The sequence below is a fragment of the Oncorhynchus clarkii genome, chromosome 26 (genome assembly GCF_045791955.1).
Source record: "Oncorhynchus clarkii lewisi isolate Uvic-CL-2024 chromosome 26, UVic_Ocla_1.0, whole genome shotgun sequence".
NCBI classification, from domain to species: domain Eukaryota; kingdom Metazoa; phylum Chordata; class Actinopteri; order Salmoniformes; family Salmonidae; genus Oncorhynchus; species Oncorhynchus clarkii.
This window is the reverse complement of record NC_092172.1, coordinates 16,565,715-16,579,448: the sequence shown is the minus strand read 5'-3', so window position 1 is coordinate 16,579,448 and position 13,734 is coordinate 16,565,715. Positions and strand designations below refer to the sequence as shown.

The 13,734-nt window shown below is 38.6% G+C and overlaps 1 protein-coding gene across 1 annotated transcript; it reads left to right on the top strand.

The window, feature by feature from the left end:
- Nucleotides 1-4,848: 4,848 nt before the first annotated feature.
- LOC139384844 (beta,beta-carotene 15,15'-dioxygenase-like) lies at nucleotides 4,849-12,792 on the top strand. The gene is made up of 11 exons (XM_071129740.1): nucleotides 4,849-5,064; nucleotides 8,405-8,533; nucleotides 8,625-8,754; nucleotides 8,897-9,044; nucleotides 9,135-9,282; nucleotides 9,397-9,617; nucleotides 9,735-10,004; nucleotides 10,341-10,446; nucleotides 10,657-10,751; nucleotides 10,853-10,964; nucleotides 11,066-12,792. Exons 1-11 carry the CDS (start codon nucleotides 4,998-5,000, stop codon nucleotides 11,224-11,226), a joined length of 1,587 nt encoding a protein of 528 aa, XP_070985841.1. The 5' UTR covers nucleotides 4,849-4,997; the 3' UTR covers nucleotides 11,227-12,792.
- Nucleotides 12,793-13,734: the final 942 nt, after the last annotated feature.

The window sequence follows — 13,734 nt, the reverse complement described above, 5'->3', positions numbered from 1 at the left end:
ATTGGGCGTGCAAAATTATTCATCCCCCTTAAGTTAATACTTTGTAGCGCCACCTTTTGCTGCGATTACAGCTCGCTTGGGGTATGTCTCTATCAGTTTTGCACATCGAGAGACTGACATTTTTTCCCATTCCTCCTTGCAAAACAGCTCGAGCTCAGTGAGGTTGGATGGAGAGCATTTGTGAACAGCAGTTTTCAGTTCTTTCCACAGATTCTCGATTGGATTCAGGTCTGGACTTTGACTTGGCCATTCTAACACCTGGATATGTTTATTTTTGAACCATTCCATTGTAGATTTTGCTTTATGTTTTGGATCATTGTCTTGTTGGAAGACAAATCTCCGTCCCAGTCTCAGGTCTTTTGCAGACTCCATCAGGTTTTCTTCCAGAATGGTCCTGTATTTGGCTCCATCCATCTTCCCATCAATTTTAACCATCTTCCCTGTCCCTGCTGAAGAAAAGCAGGCCCAAACCATGATGCTGCCACCACCATGTTTGACAGTGGGGATGGTGTGTTCAGCTGTGTTGCTTTTACGCCAAACATAACGTTTTGCATTGTTGCCAAAAAGTTCAATTTTGGTTTCATCTGACCAGAGCACCTTCTTCCACATGTTTGGTGTGTCTCCCAGGTGGCTTGTGGCAAACTTTAAACGACACTTTTTATGGATATCTTTAAGAAATGGCTTTCTTCTTGCCACTCTTCCATAAAGGCCAGATTTGTGCAATATACGACTGATTGTTGTCCTATGGACAGAGTCTCCCACCTCAGCTGTAGATCTCTGCAGTTCATCCAGAGTGATCATGGGCCTCTTGGCTGCATCTCTGATTCAGTCTTCTCCTTGTATGAGCTGAAAGTTTAGAGGGACGGCCAGGTCTTGGTAGATTTGCAGTGGTCTGATACTCCTTCCATTTCAATATTATCGCTTGCACAGTGCTCCTTGGGATGTTTAAAGCTTGGGAAATCTTTTTGTATCCAAATCCGGCTTTAAACTTCTTCACAACAGTATCTCGGACCTGCCTGGTGTGTTCCTTGTTCTTCATGATGCTCTCTGCGCTTTTAACGGACCTCTGAGACTATCACAGTGCAGGTGCATTTATACGGAGACTTGATTACACACAGGTGGATTGTATTTATCATCATTAGTCATTTAGGTCAACATTGGATCATTCAGAGATCCTCACTGAACTTCTGGAGAGAGTTTGCTGCACTGAAAGTAAAGGGGCTGAATAATTTTGCACGCCCAATTTTTCAGTTTTTGATTTGTTAAAAAAGTTTGAAATATCCAATAAATGTCGTTCCACTTCATGATTGTGTCCCACTTGTTGTTGATTCTTCACAAAAAAATACAGTTTTATATCTTTATGTTTGAAGCCTGAAATGTGGCAAAAGATCGCAAAGTTCAAGGGGGCCGAATACTTTCGCAAGGCACTGTATAATTAAAGCTTATACGTGAGCAATAACTTGTATATTAGCATTATCTGTCATAGGGTAAAACCCCTATGGGAAAATTGTACGGGATTGAGGAATGAAAGAAATAGTTATTACTGGAGAAAGCTCCAATTGCTGCACTGCTATCACACATTTTCTAAATTCACTAGGACACATTGTCGCCTCCAGTGAGCCTGATAGACCAAATTTGGGGGTCTGGCTTATGGACTAATTCCATAATGTAGCCACCGTCGTAGAGTCCTGCTGGAGACTGAGAATCTGGCCTCTCATTAAAAGAGCCTCTGGCTAAATTGGCCCCTCAGTAAAACTGGGCCACTCCTACGTAATTTCCTTCTATTTTCATGTCTACTCCTCGGCTCAGAAGGACGCAATTACCAGTGCAAGAAAATTAATTGATTGATTTATTGATACACTGATTGCAAATAATTTACAGTGACACTGGATCTCTATTGGAGGGAGGTGACACCAATCTTCCTCTAGAAATTCCATAATTTAATGTTTTGTTGATGCTGGTGGAAAACGCTGTCTCAGGCGCCACTCCAGAATCTCCAATAAGTCTGCAATTGGGTTGCGATCTGGTGACTGAGACAAACACACACCGTTAACCCCCTATGCTCCTTTGAGGCCTCTCTTTCAAAGTCACTGACATCTCTTCATCCAGCCATGGCAGCCAAAATAATGGGCAGTGAACTCTTACCATCTACTGACACTTTCATGGATTTTAACATATGTATGCTTGTTTACTCCTTTAAACTTCCCTTTATCCATTCATTAAGTTACAATGATTAATTATTGGTTTTTAATACTGTCCCAGGCCACTATCCAGGCCATGTCAGCCAGAGACAAAATCTCTGTTGGGGAGGCGAAGAGGAAGTTTGAGAGGGAACCAATTTATTATGAAAGGTAAAAAGGTCTTAAAGGGGCAATCTGGGATTGGTACATACAAGTACATTCGGAAAGTACTCAGACCCCTCACTTTTTCTACATTTTGTTACGTTACAGCCTTATTCTAACATGGATTCAATAAAACACTTTCCTCATCAATCTACACACAATACCCCATAATGACAAAGCAAAAACAGATTTTTTGGACATTTTGCAAATGTATATATAATTTTAAAAAACAATAAAAAAAAAACTTATTTACCCTTTTCTATGAGGCTTGAAATTGAGCTCAGGTGCATCCTGTTTCCACTGATCATCCTTGAGAGGTTTCTACAATTTCAAATAAAATGTTATTGGTCACATACACACGGTTAGCAGATGTTAATGCAAGTGTAGCGAAATGCTTGTGCTTCTAGTTCCGACCATACAGTAATATCTAACAAGTAATCTAACAATTTCACAAAAACTACCTTATACACACAAGTGTAAAGGAATGAATAAGAATATGTACAGTACATATAAATATATGGATGAGTGATTGCCGTGCGGCATTGATTGGTTGGAGTCCAAGTTGAACTTGATTGGAGTCCACCTGTGGTAAATTGAATTGATTGGACATGATTTGGAAAGGCACACATCTATCTATACAACAAAAACCAAGCAGTGAGGTCGAAGGAGCTCTGAGACAGGATTGTGTCGAGGCACAGATCTGGAGAAGGGTAACAAAAACTGTCTGTAGCATTGAATGTCCCCAAGAACACAGTGGTCGTCGTGATTCTTAAATGGAATCAATTTGGAGCTGGCTGCCCGGCCAAACTGAGCAATCAGGGGAGAAGGGCCTTGGACTTGGCAGTGACCAAGAACCCGATGGTCACTCTGACAAAGCTCCAGAGTTCCTCTGTGGAGTTGGGAGAATCTTCCAGAAGGACAACATTCTCTGCAGCACTTCACCAATCAAGGCCTGTATGGTAGAGAGGCCAGACAGAAGCCACTCCTCAGTAAGAGGCACATGACAGCCCGCTTGGAGTTTGCCAAAGGGCACGTTAGGACTCTCAGACCATGAGAAACAAGCATCTCTGGTCTGATGAAACCAAATTGAACTATTTGATCTAAATGCCAAGTGTCACGTCTGGAGGAAACCTGACAACATCCCTACGGTGAAGCATGGTGGTGGCAGTATCATTCTGTGGGGCTGTTTTTCAGTGGCAGGGACTTGGAGACTAGTCAGGATTGAGTGAAAGATGAATGGAGCAAAGTACAGAGAGATCCTTGATGAAAATCTGCTCCAGAGAGCCCAGGACCTCAGGCTGGGGCAAAGGTTCACCTTCTAACAGGACAACAACCCTAAGCACACAGCCAAGAGAACGCAGGAGTGACTTCAGGACAAGTCTCTGAATGTCCTTGAGTGGCCCAGCCAGAGCCCTGAGTTAAACCTGATCGAACATCTCTGGAGAGACCTGAAAATAGCTCTGCAGCGACGCTCCCCATCCAATCTGACAGAGCTTGAGAGGATTTGGAGAGAAGAATTGGGGAAACTCCCCAAATACAAGCTTGTAGCGTCTTACCCAAGAAGACTCAAGGCTGTAATTGTTGCCAAAGGTGCTTCAACAATGTACTAAGTAAAGGGTTTGAATACTTATGTAAATGTGGTATCTGTTATTATTATTTTTTTAATATATAAATTAGCAAACATTGAGGGGGGAAAAACAATTTAATCGATTTTAGAATAAGGCTGTAACGTAACAAAATGTGGAAAAAGTCAAGGGGTCTGAATACTCTCCAAATGCACTGTACATGTTTTCACTTGTAAAAGAATGACACTGTATATAGCCATTGATTCTTGAATAATGTCATTTGTAATGCCTGTTGAGCTTATTCAACTGTCTAAATATAACTGTTTGACTCCATTACTTTGTAAACAAAAATTGTAAATAAACACTGCATAGCTCCAAAACATGGTTAAAACTTACATACATTACATTTTTATCTCATGGATGAGCAGTCCTTGCATCCATAGCTCTGTCTATGAATTTGAGAGTGGTTACATTTCTCCAGCCCATCCCTCAGCTGTTTACCAGGTGTTTGCTTTTTAGTTTTCATTAATAAACTTACTATAGGGCAGCCCATTACATGTATAAAATCAATAAACTCCCATTATCGTGAAGACTGCCCAAAAGCACATTTTATTTCTAATCTATCCATTTCTTTTTTTTCTTTTCCATCTTTTAGTAAAGTTCAAGATGCCAATTTGATAAGAGATGAAGAAGAAGGGGTAAAAGAGAAGAAGTGGAGTTTCAATTCAAAGTTGTAATAAAATGCATTAAAAGAGTCTGACCTCTGTTTCTTCGTGATGTTATATAACCACCATTGTTACAGTTTGATTATACATAAACAGGCCAGTAGATGGCGATAGTAATTGTTTTAGTGAGTTATCACTTTTTGTGATCGCTTTACCTAAACCAGCCAATAGACGGGGCCTAGTAGCCTACGTGGTCATACGTGATACAGTTATGTAATACATTTGGAATTTTACCCCTAGACTATTGTCCATACCACAAAGATATAGACGGACCCGTCCATAGTCTAGCTTGATATAACCTATTGTGGTTGATAAGGGACCACTGTACCACATAACAGCCTATAGATTGAAACATAGTTGATGCCATGTTTCAATCCATCATCGGCAAGAACGGGACTGAATCACCCGAACCTGTCAAAGCAGAAGTAACAGGTAGGCGTATCCCTTTATGTACTAGCTAGCCGATCTTTCAAGGTAGTTCAGTGTTATTGCTATGTTAGTAAGTTAGTTTCCTATTTGCTAGTGACTTGCATAATAAAACTATTATTTCCTTCTGAGCAACTTTACTTTTTTAACGTTGGCACGTTCTGATTAATATCTTGTGCAGTGTTTCCAACTATTTTTCAGTGAGCTCCGCTATTGGCTCCGCTAGAAAACGGTGGATTACGTTTTGCTGTTGCTGCGACGACGTCACAGCACCAATTTGTATTGCTGCGCACAGCTGCGCTCCCCGAAGAAGCGTTTTCGTCTGCTCTCTCGCCGCACCTCCATCCTTTTGTGCTTCTCTTTTTTTAAACATGTTTTTTATTTTTTATTATTAATTTCAAATCAATACATAAAGCACATGAGGAAACACAAGCATACATAGATTACAAACAATAGACAATCGAGCTAGGGGGTACAATATCACATTACAATTACACAAGGACTTTAAGGGACATGCATATACTTACAATTCTAACATCTTTTTTGTTAGTAGAGCATTTAACTGTCTTAAAATACAGTTCAATTTCTTTTTGTAGGGTACGAAAATGTGGTTTTCTGTTTGTAAATTTACATTTGTGTATATGAAATTTGGCCAAAAGAATAATGAAATTAATTACATAAAAATGATTCCGCTTATTTCTATTGTATGTAAAGAATCCAAACAGTACATCTCTCCACAATAGTGTAAAATCTTCATAAATGTGTTCAATTATAAACCTACTGATGTCTTACCACAGTTTTCTTACATGCATACAATGCCAAAAAAGATGCACAACTGTTTCTGGGTGGTCATTACAAAAGGAGCAATTTGAGTTGATGTTTTCCTTAAACTTCTTCATATAGTGGTTGGCAGGATAATATTTATGAATAATTTTAAAGGAAACTTCCTTAATTTTGTTAACAAGTAGGTATGTGTGTGGCAACATCCAAACTTTTTTCCAACAGATATTATCAATAAATCCATTCCAATAAGGCATGACATAAGGTATAGATACAACATCCTGCTGAAACAAGGATCGTATCGCTCTGTTGTTGAATGGACCAAAAGAGAAACAAATATTTTCTACTGATGAGTCAACAGGGTCAACAGAAGGTAGGCTCTGAGGGTCAGCTCTTGACACGTTCCTGAATAACAGAGTAACACCTGAGGGAATGGCATCTAAAACAATTGCAAAATCTTTAGGTGTTACAGGGACCTTGTAAAGTGATAAGAATTCTTTATAACTGAGTAAAAGACCCTCTGCATTTACCAGTTGTCTCACCAATAGGATATTATTTCGGAACCAATATTCTAAAAACAGAGAGGTATTTTTATACAATATATCCTGATTATTCCATATATAATATCTGTGTGGAGAAAAATTGTGTTTATAAATTAAGGACCATGACAAGAAAACCTGCCGATGAAAGGCAGAAAGTTTCACTGGAACTTTGTCAATATTATAATTGCAAAACAACATAAAGTTAAGGCCACCAAAAGTAGAGAAGACATGATGAGGAATACAATTCCAGATAGAAGTGGGTCTTCTTAGGAATTGTTTTATCCAATTGATCTTAAAAGTATTATTTAAAGTAGTAAAATCCAGAAAATTCAGTCCTCCATTCTCATAAGTGTTCATTACAACAGTTTTCCTAATGTAATGGGTACGGATTCTCCAAAGAAAGTTGAAAAGCATCTGGTCTATCTCCTTGCTTATTTTACGGTCAAGATATAAAGATAACGCACCATATGTTAGTCTAGAGATACCTTCAGCCTTGGTTATTAGGACTCTACCTTTTAAAGATAGGTCCCTCTGTAGCCATTGATTTAGTTTATTCTGTTTTTTTTTTAATAAGAGGGTTAAAATTTAGTAAGCCTCTAGACTTCTGATCCTTTGTAATGGTTATGCCTAAATATGTAAGTTCTTCTTTTACTGGAATACCATAATATGAAGGTGTCACACAATCTTTTGACAGCCATGAGTTCACATTTCTTAATGTTAAGATATAGACCAGACGCTTTGGAAAAGGATTGTATCACATTGATCGATATGGGAATTTGGTTAGCGTCTTTCAGAAAAAGTGTCCTTTGTGCTTCTCTGCCTGTGTGTTCGCAGTTTCTGTGACGACACGGAACCCAAACCGGCTGCGCGCGTGCGCTATCGTGCATACATTTATTTTGTCCCCCTACACCAAACGCTATCACGACACGCAGGTTAAAATACCGAAACAAACTCTGAACCAATGACATTCATTTGGCAACACGTCGAAAAGCATTAAACATGTTTGGCAATTTAGCTAGCTAGCTTGCACTTGCTAGTGTAACGGATGTGAAACGGCTAGCTTGGTTAGCCGTTTCACGCTAAATAGCGTTTCAATCAGTGACGTCACTTGCTCTGAGACCTTGAAGTAGTAGTTCCCCTTGCTCTGCAAGGGCCGCGGCTTTTGTGGAGCGATGGGTAACGACGCTTCGTAGGTGTCAGTTGTTGATGTGTGCAGAAGGTCCCTGGTTCGCGCCCGGGTATGGGCGAGGGACGGTCTAAACTTGTACTGTTACACTAACTAATTTGTCCTATTTAGCTAGCTTGCTGTTGCTAGCTAACTTGTCCTGGGATATAAACATTGAGTTGTTATTTTACCGTGTAGGGCTACTGTGGTATAGCCAAGGGGTCCCAAATTGTCAAGACTCTATTCTTATTGCCAGATCTGTTTTCTCTATCAGCCACTGCAAGTGCTTCTTCAAAAATTTCGTTTTTTTTTAAAAAGGCTATATTTAGAGGCCTGTGAGATAGGGTCTCATTTTAAGTGTAGCCTTATAGTAAAAACAGTTATAAAACACAAATAGAGTTAAACAATTATCCTGCGAGACATCAGTACCCAAAATGATAGCCTAAATTGCAATGCTTACAAGTTGAAGGACTATTTTTTTTTACTGTAGACCATTGCAAAACAATGTTTTAATCAATTATTTGATGACATGATTATATTTAGTATAATTCTATCTAAAAAGGATAACTTTTTTAATGTTTTACAATTGAGATTTTTCTGAAAATCACTGAGGACGATGGGCCTCCCCTTCCTCCTCCGAAGAGCCTTCACTGACACAAACACCTATATACAGTATATGAGGTATAATGAACCTCTATTGTAAACTTTCAAAAGTTATCAAATTTGCCATTCAAAAAAATATATAGGCTGAAGGTCAAACTTTATCAGGGATCAGCTCCATTTGTACATTGTTTGGTTTATCACATGGAAATATGGTAAAAATGAAAGCATTTATGTCTTGTATCTTCTGTGCTTGCAGGATGTGTCCCTGAGTGGCTACAAGGGACATTGCTGCGCAATGGGCCTGGTCTCTTTAAAGTGGGAGACACTGAATACAACCACTGGTTTGATGGCATGGCCTTAATTCATAGTTTCACCTTCAAAGATGGTGAGACAGGAACAACACATTGTACATTTCCACAAATGGTGAACACTTTCCCAGCTGGCTGAATCGGGCTGAGAATCTTTGTGTTTTACAGGTGATGTGTACTACAGGAGTAAATTCCTGAGGAGTGACACCTTCAAGAAAAACACTCAGGCAAACAAGATTGTTGTGTCAGAATTTGGGACCATGATCTATCCCGATCCCTGCAAAAACATATTTTCAAAGTAAATAATGCATTTTTAAACATGATTTATAGTTTATTTGTTCCTGATTTTACATGTCCCTTTCATGGATGTCCACACAAAAAATCTCAACAAACATGACCAAAAACACATAATATCACATAGTGTCTTGTCCTTTTTTCAGAGCCTTCTCCTACCTTCTCGCTGCCATCCCAGACTTCACAGATAACAACCTGATAAACATCATTAGATATGGTGAGGACTACTATGCCTCATCAGAAGTCAACTACATTAATCAAATTGACCCAATGACCCTGGACGTAATTGGAAAGGTAAATTCAAATCTGTTGAAATGATCACTGTTGTCCATGTAATCTATTATCACTGGCTTTAATATATTCTCCCTGTAAACTCAACCTCAGATGAACTACAGGAATCACATTGCTCTGAACATGGCGACTTCACACCCTCACTACGACGATGAGGGAAACACCTATAACATGGGAACTGCCCTCATGAGGTTTGGCATGCCCAACTATGTCATCTTCAAGGTTCCAGTAAATGCATCAGGTATCGGAACATTTAAATTTTGGGGGTTCTTGGCCATATACATGTTAGGGGAAAAACCTCCATGAATGATTACACATTTAAGTGTTCACAGGACAATGTTCTTTCCCTCTCCAGACAAGGAGCATAAGAAGCCTGCCCTGCGGAAGGTGAAGCAGGTCTGCAATATACCGTTTCGCTCTACCCTCTTTCCCAGCTACTTCCACAGCTTCGGCATGACAGAGAATTACATAATCTTTGTCGAGCAGCCATTCAAACTGGACATCGTCAGACTGGCCACAGCTATATTTAGAAGCGTCAACTGGGCCAGCTGCCTCAGATACGACAAAGAGGACATTGTAAGCTACACTTGTCTGATCACAGCCTCATGGGATGTTCATTTTTATCTTCAACTCACTTTGCCAACAATCAAACTTCTTACATTCTCTCTGGTGATCCCCTTGGTCATTCTTTAGACGCTGATCCACCTGGTCGACAAGAAGACTGGGAAGGCTGTGTCCACCAAGTTCTACACCGATGCCCTGGTGGTTTTCCACCACATCAACGCCTACGAGGACGACGGCCATGTAGTGTTTGACATGGTCACCTACAAAGACAGCAATCTGTATGAAATGTTCTACTTAGCGAACCTGAGAAAGGAAACCCATGAATTCATTGAGAGCAACAACATCAACTTCTCCCCACCAGTCTGCCAGAGATTCGTCTTGCCTCTCACTGTTGACAAGGTATATATAGGTAGATAAGACCCCACATCTATCCTGTAAATACATTCATATTTAGCTCCTTATGAACAGTTAAAACATTGAGCACCTTAAAGAGGGAGCTATAGAGCATAATAGGCATTAAAGCATGAGAGGTCGTGATATATTGTGAATATATCACATCTAGAACTGATCAGGGCCTGTGATATTTTGCTTAATTAGACATTTTCATGATGAACTAGCTATTAATTCATATTATGTTTTCAAGGCGATCTAAGCTTCATGCAAAGCCGCTTCAAATTAAATGTTACCATTACATGTTTATACAACAAATAAAGACTGGATACATGTATGTTATAGGATACTCCAAAAGGAACAAATCTTGTGAGGCTCAAAGACACAACAGCCAAAACAGTGATGCAGAGAGATGGCTCGCTGTATTGCCTGCCGGACACAATATTTGAAGGTGAGACTTTGATGTTAACTGAACATCACAGTGATCGGTATACCATTATATATCAAATGCTACATTAGTAAAACAGTTGTTAGTTTTAATGAAATATTGAGGGTTATAAGTTGCAGCATTTTTTATGGAACATCGTACCTATAAAAAAATGTAATTTTCTAAATAAATGTTACAATACAATTGTATTTATCTCCATTTGTACACAAACAGGTTTGGAGTTGCCAGGGATGAACTACAAATTCAATGGCAAGAAGTACCGTTATTTCTATGGCTCAAGAGTGGAGTGGACTCCACACCCAAATAAGGTAGTCTCTTACCAATGTATTCTCCTTAAAGATAGAGAAGTTGTTCCTCCTCATTACTCACTGAAAACATGCTTCTGTTTGTGTTAATAATACTTACACAGATTGGGAAGGGGGACATTGTGACCAGAAAGTACATTGAGTGGACAGAAGAGGACTGCTACCCCTCTGAGCCTGTGTTTGTTGCCACACCAGGAGCTGTGGAGGAGGATGATGGTAAGAGGCAGTAGGTCTTCTTCAGCACTACAAAAACATTTAATCAGCTCTGATGTCTATGTCACTATAAAACGGTACATTTATTTATTTTCTGTTTTCAGGAGTCATTTTGTCCTCAGTCGTCTCACTCAATCCAAAGAAATCCCCCTTCATGCTTGTCCTTAATGCCAAAACCTTTGAGGAAATTGCTCGTGCCTCAATTGACGCCAGCATTCACATGGATCTGCATGGACACTTCATTCCCACACAGAGCACCAACTGACATAGCCAGCTAAGGGCAGGATTGTACCTTAACAATGTAGAGGGCAAAGTATTACTCCCAACCATATAAAGTTGATGTCCGTGCCCCTGTGGAAATTAAATTAGCATAATTCGCATAATTAGCATAATAAACAAAAATCCCCATCAAAATCCTTCAGTTTAAAGTAGAGATATCTGTTTTGTGTGGGCTGCGTCTCAGTCCACCGCATCCGACAATGACGGCCTTCCACATCTGTGGTAGAAGGTGGCAGAGCTACAAGATCATGTCTAGATGGGATACAGATTGTCAAATTGACCTCAAAAGGTGATTATTTTAGCTAACACTAACCCCTTTCCTAACCTTAACCTAATTCTCCTAACCTGCTACTTTAATTATCGTAACCTGCTGTGTAAGTTCTAAACCTGATACGAAATGTAAATCTGTTATTTCATGAATTAATCTGTTACTCAATGTGTTTCTATGGGCTAATATCAGTAAGACCAAATTCAATGTTTTATCAAATATTTTTCTAATACAAAATTGTATACCTACAATTCAAATCAAATAGCTAAATTATCCTTGGTATGACCATCTTGAAACAATTCCATATTGCTTAGTAGAAAACCAGCCCCGGGCCATTCGATTACTAGGCTACCTCTCCAATAGTATTTGCTCAAATGTTGTATAATTTATGTTTACAGAACATCTACCACAAAGTGTCTTTTTAAATCCTATTTTTAGACAGAGAACGACATAACCTCTATTTTTCTTATCAGGATGTATACAATATAGTTTTGTATGTAAAAAGGGTTTATAATAATGTATTATTAATAATAATGTATTAATTCCAGTCTATCCTGGTCACCCAATTGTACATTATATTGTGTTTCTGTACACCAGGTTATTAAGGAAAACAATAGTGTATGGCAAAGCAGTTATGGCATTGTTATTATTTCTGTGGCATTGCTATCACCATTACTTCTCTCAAAAGTGAGAACTTACAGCACTTTCTGCGCACATAATTACCTCATTCAACAACATTATGATGATTATTACCATGGGTCACTACAATGTACTTACATTAGGTTTGTAAATATATATTTGAATATCCATTAGAATAGTGTGTTTATGAAATATGTCATACTTTTATTTAATTCACACAAAAAAACATGTATACTTTGATTTAGTACATTCTAGAGGAAGACTCAAACAAGACATTCATGCACTAAAGTTAGTTTAACAGTTTGACAATTTGCTGTGCATTAAATGCCAGTTATTGTTGTTGTTAATGTTATGTTTTGTTTTGTTTTAATAGTGTGTTAGTCTGAGTTTGATTCTGTGACTTTGCCTAAAACGGACCCCCTGATGTCTGTGTAAATGTGCAATTGAACTATTTGTCTTTAAGTCTGAACATGTCATCACCGTTTTAATTAATACATTCTAAAAGGAACATATTGTTTACAACTACAGTAATACAAGTGGCTATTTATGTGTAATATAGTCCAACAACAACATGGCTATGCCAATAAAGTACATTTTTGCTTGCTAAGAAATAAAAACTTCAGGGAAAAAACATATTCAAACCTTGTTGTTGCTTTATCCATATCTCTTGATGTTTGTAGAGGAACCAATCTTTCCCTGCCAGAAAAAAAATCTACAAAAATCTACAAAGAATATTACAGAAAAAAACAGACAAATGTTAAGACCATTTGTTCAGTTGGTTGATATGATTGTTAATGTAGCCCCTCCTTCCCCCATGGGAAATGTGGTTTGACTCGGGGACTTCACCCTCACTAATAAGAGACAGACACGGGATATTCCTCAGTGCCAGGCATGCACAATTAACAAGAAATTGGCATAGGCTAGCATGGTACCAATGGCTTACAAATATAATATATTAGGTGACCTGGTGCAATCTCTAGGATGGGATTAGACTAATCATGGTATACATGTATAAGATTTGGGTAACTCAGTGCCAAGAACTGCCATCATGATTTCTTACCCCCGACCTTACCTCACAGCATAGACACAATACAGAGATGCCATTATTTAGACATAGTTATCTTTTAAAATAATTAGACTTTTCAGATGATCACTGCAACATTTTCATGTTTTATATCACATTTTGCTATTTACATTTACTGTGCATGAGAAGCCATTTTGACAGCTTCACACAGCAATAATGAAATCACCCAAGACAGACAAGTTATTTATTGTAACTGAGGAGTACTTACAGTAATAATAGTCTTGTGACTACTATCCTTATGCTATTTTCTCCTCCAAAAACCTGTCACAACATGGCACTTACAGTAAGTAGAAGTCTTACCTTAGTCTTATCCTTACCTTTCAGACAGCAGAATGAATGGAGAAGAGAGGCTTTTCAATCTTACAGGCAGTGTCACGGAGTTCACCGAAATCAATTTCACAGGCCTGTCTTAACAAACGTGTTGAATTACATAAATATGCGACCATAACTGTAATTCCTAGAATGTTCAAGAGATCTAACAAAGTGAGAACAAAGATGAGGCG

What these genes read in the sequence shown, in the direction of transcription:
- LOC139384844 (XM_071129740.1), top strand. Translation starts at nt 4,998, where the DNA reads ATGTTTCAATCCATCATCGGCAAGAACGGGACTGAATCACCCGAACCT. An exon ending in TGCCTCTCACTGTTGACAAG is followed by an intron (nt 10,005 to 10,340) that starts GTATATATAGGT and finishes TGTATGTTATAG; the next exon opens with GATACTCCAAAAGGAACAAA. An exon ending in GGACTCCACACCCAAATAAG is followed by an intron (nt 10,752 to 10,852) that starts GTAGTCTCTTAC and finishes ATACTTACACAG; the next exon opens with ATTGGGAAGGGGGACATTGT.